The 11,621-nt window shown below is 55.1% G+C and overlaps 1 protein-coding gene across 1 annotated transcript; it reads right to left on the bottom strand.

Moving 5' to 3' along the window:
* Positions 1-5,685: 5,685 nt before the first annotated feature.
* On the bottom strand, positions 5,686-11,615 carry LOC117088146 (sphingomyelin phosphodiesterase 4-like). The gene is given in 10 exon segments (XM_033219202.1): positions 5,686-6,953; positions 6,955-7,166; positions 7,321-7,449; positions 7,597-7,728; positions 7,980-8,213; positions 8,575-8,780; positions 9,381-9,544; positions 10,311-10,411; positions 10,869-10,959; positions 11,537-11,615. Coding segments are annotated over 8 exon segments (1,281 nt in total). The 5' UTR covers positions 10,403-10,411; positions 10,869-10,959; positions 11,537-11,615; the 3' UTR covers positions 5,686-6,841.
* Positions 11,616-11,621: the final 6 nt, after the last annotated feature.

Raw genomic sequence — 11,621 nt, 5'->3', positions numbered from 1 at the left:
ACAAGGCCTGCCCTGAAAAAAAAAAAAAAAAAAAAAATCACAGCCAGGCCAATCGTGATTTTAACAAACCTGGAGGAAGAGAACATAACCTAACCCCAGCCTGCTCTGGCTCCCCTTCCCCACATCTTACTGCCACATCGACAGGGCTCCTGTATAATAACAGGGGATACAAGTGAAAGAACTGCTCATCTCAGAGCTTATTTGAGAAATCTCTAGGAAACCCTAAAGACAACAGGGAGACAAAAACTAACACCAGAGATTTAAGCCTCTGACACCTACAGTTAACAAACAGCACACATGGCACAACCCCTAACCAGACCAACATAAAACTTCACACAGAAAGTCCATTTACCTCTTCCTGGTTCAGCACGACCAGCCCTCAACAAAAACTTGTAAGGCATAATAAAAAACAACACAGTTTGAAGACACAGCAAACATCAGAGCCAGACTTAAATATGGCAGAGATGTTGGAATTATCAGACCAAGAAATGGAACACAACTATTATTAATACGCTAAGGGCTCTAATGGAAAAAAGTGGACAACATGAGATTACAGACTGATAATGGGAACAGTAGAGGTAGACACTCTAAGAAATAATCTAAAGAAAATGTGAAGGCCAGGCATGGTGGCTCATGTCTGTATCCCAGCACTTTGGGAGGCCGAGTTGGGCAGATCATTTGAGGTCAGGAGGTCAAGACCAGCCTGGCCAACACGGTGAAACCCCATCTCTACTAAAAAATACAAAAATTAGCTAGTGTGGTGGCATGCACCTGTAATTCCAGCTACTTGGGAGGCTGAGGTGGGAGGATCACTTGAACCCAGGAGGTGGAGGTTGCAGTGAGCCGAGATCATGCCACTGCCCTCAAGCCTGCGCAACAGAGTAAGACTCCATCTCAAAAAAAGAAAATAAAAGAAAGAAAATGCATGAAGTTGGCCAGGCGCAGTGGCTCACACCTCTAATCCCAACACTTTGGGAGGCCAAGGTGGGCAACTCACTTGAGGTCAGGAGTTCAAGACCAGCCTGGGCAACATGGTGAAAACCCATCTCTACTAAAAATACAAAAATTATTGGGAGGCCGAGGCGGGCGCATCACAAGGTCAGGAGATCAAGACCATCCTGGCTAACATGGTGAAACCCAGTCTCTACTAAAAATACAAAAAATTAGCAGGGCATGGTGGTGGGCACCTGTAGTCCCAGTTACTTGGGAAACTGAGGCAGGAGAATGGCATGAACCCGGGAGGTAGAGCATGCAGTGAGCCAAGATCGTGCCACTGCACTCCAGCCTGGGCGACAGAGCAAGACTCCCATTAAAAAAAAAAAAAAAAACAAATTAGCCAGGCATGGTGGTGCATGTCTGTAATCCCAGCTACTCAGGAGGCCGAGGCCAAAGAATTACTTGAACCCAGGAGGTGAAGCAAGCTGAGATCCTGCCACTACACTCCATCCCAAACAACAGAGTGAGACTCTGTCTCAATAAACAAAAAGAAAATGTAAGAAGTCAAAAACACAACAGAAATGAAGTCAGGTGCATGGCTCATGCCTGTAATCCCAGCACTTTGAGAGGCCAAAGCAGAAGGATCTCTTGAGCCTGAGAGTTGGAGACCAGCCTGGGCAATATAGCCAGACCCTGTCTCCACAAAAAACTAAAAAATTTGCCTGCATGGTGGTGCACACCTGCAGTCCCAGCTACTCAGAAGGCTGAGACTGCAGTGAGCCATGATTGCACCACTGCACTCCAGCTTGGGCAACAGAGAGACCCTGTCTCAAAAAAAGAAGGAAAATGATATAGGAAATTTGGATCTAAAGAAAGGGAAGTGCATTAGAGAAGAAAGATATGAAGATAAAACATAATCTTGTATTGTTCTTATTTTTAACAGATGACAGGGTGTTCAAAATAATTATAGCAACATGTATTCAGTAATTATGGCTTATTGATAGTGGAATGAATGGCAGCAATATTATTGCTGGGAGGGAGGATCTCCTGAGTGGAGAGAAAGTCATCCAGGCAGGAGGGCAGTGGCACAATTATAGCTCACTTGCAGCCTGGAACTCCTGGACTCAAGCCATCCTCCTGCCTCAGCTTCCCTAGTAACTGGGATTACAGGCACACACCACCATGCCTGGCTTTTTTTTTTTGTCTTCCTATGTTGCCCAGACTGGTCTCAAACTCCTGGGCTGAGGCAGTCTTCCTGCCTCAGCCTCCCAAAGTGTTGAAATTACAGGTATGAGCCACTGTGCCTGGTGTATGGTTGCTTTTGAACGTCCTAGTCCTAAACATCTGGTTCCGAAGGAGAAAAGAAAAATGAAGGCAGGAGGAGGTGCTGATCCATAAAAACCTCCTGGAAGGTATGTCCCCAGGGAAGGGGTGAGGGTTGAGGAGGGAGGTTGCAAACATAGCCGTGGAGATTGCAGCAGTGGCTGCCTGCCTCTTTGTCTGCATTTTCACAATCAACAGCAACCATCATCAATCAGAGCACAGATCCCCAGGATTTGGAGGATGGGACTCTTATTGCCCGCTCTGGTTCCTGCAAGCTATAGGGAAGCTGCTCCAGAAATGCATGCGTCGCTGCTTCACCACCAACTTAAATGCTAATTTCTTCTGAAAACACCCTTCCAGACCTGCCAGGAAATACTGTGTAACCAGATATGTGTGCATCCAGTGGCCCCGACAAATTGACATACAGAATTAACCATCACAAGTTCACCCCTTGTCAACCTGGCACCTATACACATCTCCTCAAACCCTACTTACTCTCCAAATAAACACAGTAACCAAGTGTTATTGTGTTAGCAGTGGAAGGTGTTCGAGTTAATAGTGTTAGCAGTGGAAGGTGTCCAAGTTACTGGCAGCAAATCTGATGGGTCTTTAGCAACAACAGTTCTTGGCTCCTCAGAAGAAGGAATTCGACTGAGGGGCATAAGGCAGAAAAAGAGACCGAAGCAAGCTTCAGAGCAGGAGTGGAAGTGTATTTTAAAAGGCTTTAAAACAGCAAAGAAAGGAAAGTACACTTGGAAGAGACCTAAGTAGGCACATGAAGGTCAAGTGTGGTGTTTAACCTTGATCCTAGGACCTTCTAGACTGGCCCATTTCCTGTGATCCTTCCCTTAGGGTGGGCTGCCCGTATGTATAGTGTCCTCCTTACCCTTGGGAGGAGAGCACTCACAGTGTGTTTAGGAAACCGTATGCATGCCATCTGAGGGTTTTGGGTGGGATGCCCCCAGAAGGTCATACTCCACCACTTTGTCTCCTAATGCACATGCCTGGGAAGTTGCCCTGGAATCTGCATTCGATTAACACTTTAGCGAAATAGGTGTGGCCCATCTGGAAATGGCCTCTCCCTGGCACCAGCTGCCAATTATCACTTTTATTTTTTATTTATTTTTTAGAAGGAGTCTCTGTCACCCAGGCTGGAGTACAGTGGTGCAATCTCGCCTTACCGCAACCTCTGCATCCCAGGTTCAAGCGATGCTCCTGCCTCAGCCTCCCAAGTAACTGAGATTAGAGGTATGCACCACACTAGCTAATTTTCATATTTTTAGTAGAGATGGGATTTCACCATGTTGGCCAGGCTGGTCTCGATCTCCTGACGTCAAGTGATCTTCCTGCCTCAGCCTCCTAAAGTGCTGGGATTACAGGCGTGAGCCACTGCATGTGGCCAAAAGTAGGAATTCTTGACTGGGAAATAATTTGATATGTTTTGGCACCTTGTGACTTGAGAAAATTACGTTAGGAATTCTGGTTTGGGAAGTCAAGGGAAGCTAGCTTAGTTTTTACAGTGAAGGCTACATAAGAGTCCTCTCTCCAGTGTGGTGGCTCGCACCTGTAACCCCAGCACTTCAGGATGCAGAGGCGGTCGATCACTTGAGCCCAGGAGTTCAAGACCAGCCTGGCAACACAGTGAGACCCCGTCTCTACAAAAAAATTTAAAAATTAGCAGGGTGTGGTGGCGCATACCTGTAGTCCTGGCTACTTGGGATGCTGAGGCGGAAGGACTGCGTAAGCCCAGGAGTTACAGGCTGCAGTGAGCCGTGACGGTGCGGTGCACTCCAGCCTGGGCAATATAGCAAGACTTTGTCTCAAAAAGAGTTCTCGGCTGGGCACGGTGGCTCACGTCTGTAATCCCAGTACTTTGGGAGGCCGAGGCGGGTGGATCACGAGGTCAGGAGATCAAGACTATCCCGGCTAACACAGTGAAACCTCGTCTCTACTAAAAATACAAAAAACTAGCCGGGCGTGGTGGTGGGTGCCTGTAGTCCCAGCTACTTGGGAGGCTGAGGCAGGAGAATGGCGTAAACCCGGGAGGCGGAGCTTGCAGTGAGCCGAGATCACGCCACTGCACTCCAGCCTGGGTGACAGAGCGAGACACTGTCTCAGTAAAAAAAAAAAAGTTCTCTCTCATTTATATTGGAAATGTCAGGGTTACTGGTGAGAGCTGGCCTTTAGGGGATCTAACTTGCTGTTGGATGTCCAAGGGGAAAGGTATAGATTTCTCCTGACTGCACAGGGCCTCTGCTTGTGAGTTGCTTGCACAATCAGAATCTGACTTACCTCAGATCACAGGGGCGCTGGTATATCCTAGAGGTATAATGTGTTGGTCGTGGAAGGGAGTGGGCCATGAATGGGCCCCAGGGAACAGCACTGCCTCGGGGCAAGAACAATGCGGAGGTGCAGGGGGCAGGGGTGATATCAGTACAGCCTGAAGCTGTGCTGTCAGGGCCACTTGGTCAGAGAAGCATCTGGATTTGGACTGTTAGCAGGGGAGTGGGGCCCAATGGCAAAAGTCAAGGGCGTCCTAGGAGCTGAGGCGGTGGTGGAGGTGGCAGTTAGGGCAGACCACTCTGGAGGCATCCAGGGGTGGAGACGAGAACGTGCAGGTGCTCCTGCCTCCAGCCTGACCTCCATCCTCCTTGTGCCCCAGACAGAACTGATTCCCAAGATACTCCAACTACAGGCCTTCCCTGGAAGTCCCTCACAAGGGCCTGCTGGCTGGGCCCCCCAACTGCATTTTGCTTTTGCTCTCGTCCCAGCATTTTCTCTAGAGTGAAAGCTCGTCAATTTAAATCCCAATTTATTGGCGAGGTCCTAGTTGCCTGCTGCCATCCTCGCTCCCCAGGCAGGAGCCACTGAGCACCAGCTGGCTTTGTGGCCATCACTGTCCAGGTCCCAGCCACCAAGACCCTGCCCCCTCACTCACCTTTGCTGTTCTTGGCTCTCAATATGTTTTTGTCTGCACCCCCGCTCCTGGCCAGACAGTTCGGCCCCCAGCAACTCCCGCAATCCTTGGAGCTTCTGGAAGCCACAGACATGGCAGCACACATTCCTGGAGGTCCGCTTTTGAGAACAGGGTCTCACTCTGTCATCCAGGCTGGAGTATAGTGGCGGGATGAAGGCTTACTGCAGCCTTGACCTCCTGGGTCCTGACGATCCTCCAAACTCAGTGTCCCAAGTAGCTGGGACCACACACGTGAGCCACCATGCCTAACTTTTTGCATCTTTTGTAAAGATGGGGCAAAGTCTACTGTGCCTCTGAGAGAGGAAAGAATAGGAAGCCAGAGGCCCAGGCCTGTGGACACTGCAGGGAGGGGACGACAGGGTGCCCAGCAGTTGTTCCTGCAGCCCCCGTGTGCTCAGGGACTCTGTACAGGTGAACCTCCTGGAGACTGAGCCCAGGTGCCAGAAGACTCAGAAGCAAGGACAGGTTTATTCAGATCCATGGTCGAGTTACAAGCTTGATTTTTGGTCACAGGCCCTAAAATGCCATTATTCTGTTTACATCAAAATACAAAGCCCAACATTTACAATTTGAAAAACATTAAAGCAAACCCCTAAACCCCCACACCAAAAACAAAGGCTTGGTTTGGAAATCGCCACTGAGATGCTGTTGTCCCTGGTGTGTCATCTGTGGGGTGAAGGAAGGTGAAGACCCCGTGCTGGTTTCTGTCAGAGAATCTGCAGTTGTCGTCCATTTTGAATACTTAAGTACCATCAAACAGTTGCCATGTCTTTGAGCACTTGATGTTAGTGAAGCGACAATGCTTCTGACCATCTTTGGCTGCAGAGCAGAAACTGGCAGAATCCGACCCCATGGACCCAGCAGTGTCTGCAACACCTGAGGACCAGCACCCATCTGTGACAAGGCACAGGGGTCCATGATGTTGGCCACTGCTCTGGGCGATGTGCTCGATGGCTTGGGGTCTGCGGTGAAGCACCTGGGCTCTGGGCGGGTCTTAGGCTCCTGAAACATGGAATTCTACGGCCCAGTCTTGGAACAGCTGGGAGAACATGAAGAACATCCCTCACAGTGAGGAATCAGAGGACAGCCACTCTCAATAGTTTTCTCACGACTCTAGAAACTTTGATTCTTCCCTGGAGTGGAGGCTGAGCCACCGTCCTGGTCCCACACAGGGAGAGGAGGCGCCACAACCCGCTCTGCCCACCTCAAGGCCAACCAGTCGGGAGGCCAGGCCAGGCGGCTGTTGGCAGGCTGGCTCCCAAGCTTAGTGCGGCAGAGTACCCAAATGGGCGCTGGAAAAAGGCCCCGAGAGCTGGTTGGGCCATGAGTCTTTGGCGGAGGGAGGGAGGGAGGGGCCGGCGCTGAGCTCTGCGCCTTCACAGAGCGTGGTTGTGGAGCCCTGGTAGCCACTCCTTTGCTGGGCCCCGCCTGCCTTCCCTTCTTGGTTGCGTTTCCTCCAGATGCCTCTGCGGCTGCAGGAACCCTGCTCCGGAAGCCCGAGGATGACCGTGTTCCCTCCTGGAGGGGCTTCCCAGGTCCTCTCAGGCCCAAGGGTGGGGCTGGGTGGCAAATCCCCCCAGCCTGCTCTGAAGGCAGCTGACACCCTCAGGGCTGGTGCAGCTTCCCCCGCTCGGTCAGCAGGGTCATGGCAGAAGCGTAGAGGACGTAGCCCAGGGTGAGCAGCAGCGTGCATGGGAGGGGCCCGATGCAGAACAGAGGCCACGAAGGTCAGCAGCAGCGAGACCAGCGTCCGGTAACTGCCCAGGAAGCGCAGGCTGAGCCTGGGGCCACGGGTGTGGCCGGCCACCTGCCTCCGCACCACGGGGCTCAGCAGGTGCCTGCTAGCCAGCCCGGGTTCTGTGAGGTGGTAGCGACAGAAGCTGCCGAGGAAGTCGTCCCGGGAACACAGAGCCGCCATCTGTCCTGCAAACTGAAGCACAGAGGCATGGGGGTGTGGGGTGGTGGCACCATAGGCCTCAGGACAGCAGTGCCCCACCCCCACCAGCCACCCCGGGACTGCACCCGGGGCAGGAGCATCCAGAACCCTCTCTGAAGAGGCCAGGCCAGTCTTCCTGCCCACTCACTCTGCGGTTGATGGCAGACGACAGCCTGAAGAGCGTGCGGACCAAGCTGGCAATCTCATAGCTGCGGATGGGCTGTAGCTCTGGGTCCCCCTGGTACTCAATTTCAAACCTTCGCAGCCCATTGATGATCTAGAAAGCCAGGCCATAGGGACGGGTGAGAAAACACAGCCCCACATACAACTCAGAGGAGCCTGATGGCCTCTGCTCACGAGGGAGGAGGGAGGTAGGGATGGGTCAGGGCCCAGCCCATGCTCCTCTGAGACACGGGCCTCTCACCTGGTACCGCCCCAGGGGCGTGAGGATGAGTCCGTCCTCACCCACAATGCAGTCGGGGAGCTGCTTTTTTCCATTCTCATCCTGGGTGGTGCCCAAGGCGAGCGTGAACTGCCTGAGCTGTGCTTCGCTGAGCTGCCAGAGAGAAGTGCCTCTGCCCTCAGCGTCAAGATGAAGGGAGGGGACCAGTCTTCACCCCACCAGCCTACAACAGCGCCAACAAGGGGACCCAGATATGACGCTCGAGGTGTGGGCCTGCCTCCCACAACACTGGGTCCGTATGTGTGGGGCCTGGGACTGGTACGTGGCTGAGCACAGGCTGGGTGGAGTGGATCTTTCGGGGAAGGGGACCCTGATGGCCGTGGGGCAGGTCCCATAGGTCGTACCCGGAATATCTGGCGCAGGTACTCCAGGGCCTTCTCTAGATATTCATCTGTCTTCCGGACGCTGTCTTGCCCCATCTCGTCCAGGTCGTTGGCTGGGTAGGAGCCGTTGGTGTCCATGGAGCTAAAGCCCAGCCATGAGAGGAAGGAGTGGCCAGCCGGGCTCTCCGCACACTGGTCTGAGATGGACTTGGCTGTGTGTTTGGCCTGTGTGATGAGCTGAGCGAGGCGTAGGACCTGCAAGGGAGGTGCGGGCAGGTTACCAGGTCACCAGCAGGACAGGCCTGTGCTGCCACCCAGGCAGGCTGGCCGGGGGCCCCAAGAGCAATGCGCAGCCAGACTGCTGAGCGTCGGGAGGAGCAGCTTCCACCGGAGGACTTTTAAAGACTAAAGGATGATCATCTAAATTTGAAATTTCCCAACAAACACTGCCTTCGTTATCAGGAAAAATTGAGACTTTACTAAAACGGGGGAAGGAGATACGGCGATAAATCAACACCCAGCCTCCCTCCTTCCTGCCGGATCACAGCACTTCCCTGGCTCTGCTCAGCCACATGGCTCCAGGGGCCCTGAGGACAGGCACCGCCGGCCCACTCACCAGGGTGCGGGCTTCGGGCCCAAACATCGGGGTGTACTTGCAGTCCTGGCCCTCCAGGCTGTAGACGTGGTTCTTCACCTTGAAGGAGGCATCAGTGACTGCGGGTGGCCAGGGTGACAGGAAGCTCCCAGTGAAGGTGGGGGCTGTGAAGAATCGGTGCTGGCGGTGGGGGATGACCAGCTCTGGCTCCAGGAAAAGCTGCTCACCTAGAAGGCAGGAGATGGTCGAACCTGGCACCCACTTCCTGGGGGCAGAGTACCCGACTTAGAATTCTGAGGTGCCTCCGAGGTGTCTGGGGAGCCGTGACCCAGGGGTGTCCTCCTGAGGCCCTGCCTGGCAGCATCTCCCACACAGTAGGTGGCTGAGGAGGGCAGGTGGGGGAGCTGGTGGCTCACAGACCCCCAACAGTGTCTGCAGGAGGTAAACAACAGCAGGAGGAACAGAAACCAATGCCCAACCCAGCCAGGATGAATGCACGGCAGAGTCCAGGCTCACCTCCTCAAGCGACCACCACGAGTCGCCAGGCAGAACGGCGGGGCCACAGGGCCGCAGCTTGGACCGTGCAGTCCCCCTCTGTGGGCACAACTGCCATCCTCCCCGCCAGTGCCTGGTGGCTGCAGGGCAGGCAGGATCCAGCCGGTTTCAGACTTCACCATACAGATGTGTCCCAGGAGTCTCCACAGCCCCCTCTGCTAGCCACTCTGGGCGTGTGGGTCCCTCTTAAAGACCGGTCGCCTCCAGCTAAGGGCCTGGCCCTGGTCTGGCTTGGTCGACGTTTACCCGGCTGGCCCAGGCTGACGACTTACCTTTCTGAATCATCTCAGCCAGGTTGGGCTGGGCAAAGACTTTGGCCACTCGGAACACCATGAGCGCATGCTTGGGGCTGACCAGGTCTGTGCGGAGTGCGCGGTTCAGGAAGCCCACAAACAACTTGGTGTACATCAGCAGGTTCTCCTGGACAAAGGGCGCCCTGGGGACCGAGGTGGCAGGTCAGGGCCAGTCTTCCAACTGGAGGCGGGGGCTGTGCTGGTCCATGTCCCTAATGCCCTTGCTCACCCTTGGGCTTTCAGACTCTCCCTGGCCAAGGTGACAAGCTGTCCCAGATGACAACTCAGGGGCCATGGGCAGGCAGGGAGGGCAGGACAGAGGCAGGTAAGACCCAGGCCCTCTGAGGACACCACATCCTTAGCAAGGCTGAGTCCCCTTTCCAAGTGAACGGAGGCCACCATGGCAGAGGCTGGCCCAAAGCCTGAGGGGGCTGAGGGAGGATCCCCCAGAGGGTCCAAAGGGGAAGGCCGTGGGTGAGGGGAGGGGTCAGTGGCCATGTGAGGTGCCACAGAAGCCTGGGGGTCTGCTGTAAGAATCAAGCAGGGGATGAGGGGAAGGCGGCCTCCCTCATTCCCTGCTTGATCACCACTGCTCTGCTCTGTGCTGATGAGCGTCAAGGGATAGTTTGGGGATGGCTGAACACTCATCTGGGACAGAAGGGAGAGGGGACAGGGCAGGATGGGTCACCCACCGCTTCCATGAGAAACCAATTCTAGGGCCTGGCAAAGTTCAGTCTAGGAAGGGCTGGTCTGTGCTCCACTCGGCAGGGGCTGGGAGAGGACTGCAGGCGGCCATGGGGGCCAGGGCCAGGCTGACCCCAGCACAGGCCTCTGGCCTGGCCTCCACCCACTGGAGCAATATCCACCTGGGGGAGCCCGTGCATGTCTGTGAGAGGGGCTGAGGCTCACCATTTCTCTGACACACACCGGGGCTGGGAGTCGCTGCCCAGAGCCTGCTTGTCAGGCGCATACCGCCATGGCTGCAGGTAGCTCAGCCACATCTCTAGGACCTGTGGGGGGAGGTGTGTGCTGAGGGCTCAGTGGCTGGGGGCCAAATCCTCTGGTGGCCTGGAGCCCAGGTCCCAGGCGGCAGCTGGGTAGGACTGGCTCTTCCCACGTCACCCAGAGGGCGCAGGAGAGACGTACACAGCTCTGTGAGGTTTGGCTCTCTTGCTGGCCCTCCAGAAGCCAGGGTCATAGGTGCCCTTTTCCCAGCCCAGGGGGCACAGTGCTCCCTGGTCAGGCAAGGGTAGGAACCTGCCCTGCAGCAGACAGGTGGGACAGGGCAGGGCTTTCCTGAGGGTTGGATTTGGAAACAAACAGAAAGAACAATGTGGCCCTCCAAGACCCCTCCTTGCCAAGGCCTCTGGGAAAACACTTGCTCTCCTCCTTCATCTGCCCCAGAGGACCTCCCACCTCAGGGAACACAGAGGACACAGGCACATGTGTGACGAGGCCAACACTCACAGCTCTGAACGATGCGTCCAGGGGCCAGTGGCCAAAGCAATGCTGCAGGAATAGGTAGAGTTTCTGCTGGACGAACCTCGGGACAGCAGCCCTGCAGGGGATTAGGAGGGTCATCTGCTGCTTGCCCAGTAAGGACGCCCTACTCACAGGTGAGCCCACAGCGCCCATCAGTGAGGGTTGGCTCTGCCGGGGGAGAGCACTGGGCACCTCCGGGAGGTTCAGCCCCATTCTTCAGAGGAAGAAACCAAGGTTCAGAGAGTTTAGGGAACATCCCAAGGACACACAGCACGCAGGCGGCCAAGTCAGTGCCGCTCCTGCACACACCTCACCTCAGTCCCATACAAACAGCCCACTCTGCTGGCCCTAATGGGCCTGGCAGTCAGGGCTGCCCCAGCTCTTCTCCAGACAGGGTTGAAGAAGATGAGATGCAAGAGATGGAAGCACAATGGGGCCTCTCTGGCCAGTCTGGAGAGAGAGGCTCTGGGAGCCAACTGGGTGGGGAGAGAGGGCACCTGCCTAGGCCTGGAGAGGCCTCACGTGCGCTGTGAGCAGAAAGGGACTCCCCTCACCCTGCCCTCCATGCCCTGGGGAGAGGCTGCTGTGGGCGACACCTTAGGAGGGGAAAGCGGGGGAGACAGCAGTGGTGGGAAGCCGCAAGGGACATCTACCGTTTGAACTCCTCCAGGGGACTGGTGGTGTGGGAGTGGGTGGAGGGCGAAGCCTGCTCTGGCTTCAGGCTGCTGGCAAAGGCGT

This window comes from Trachypithecus francoisi, unplaced genomic scaffold (assembly GCF_009764315.1).
Source record: "Trachypithecus francoisi isolate TF-2019V2 unplaced genomic scaffold, Tfra_2.0 Contig00725, whole genome shotgun sequence".
Taxonomy (NCBI): Eukaryota; Metazoa; Chordata; class Mammalia; order Primates; family Cercopithecidae; genus Trachypithecus; species Trachypithecus francoisi.
The sequence above is the reverse complement of the archived record's forward strand: the minus strand, read 5'-3'. Positions and strand labels throughout refer to the sequence as shown.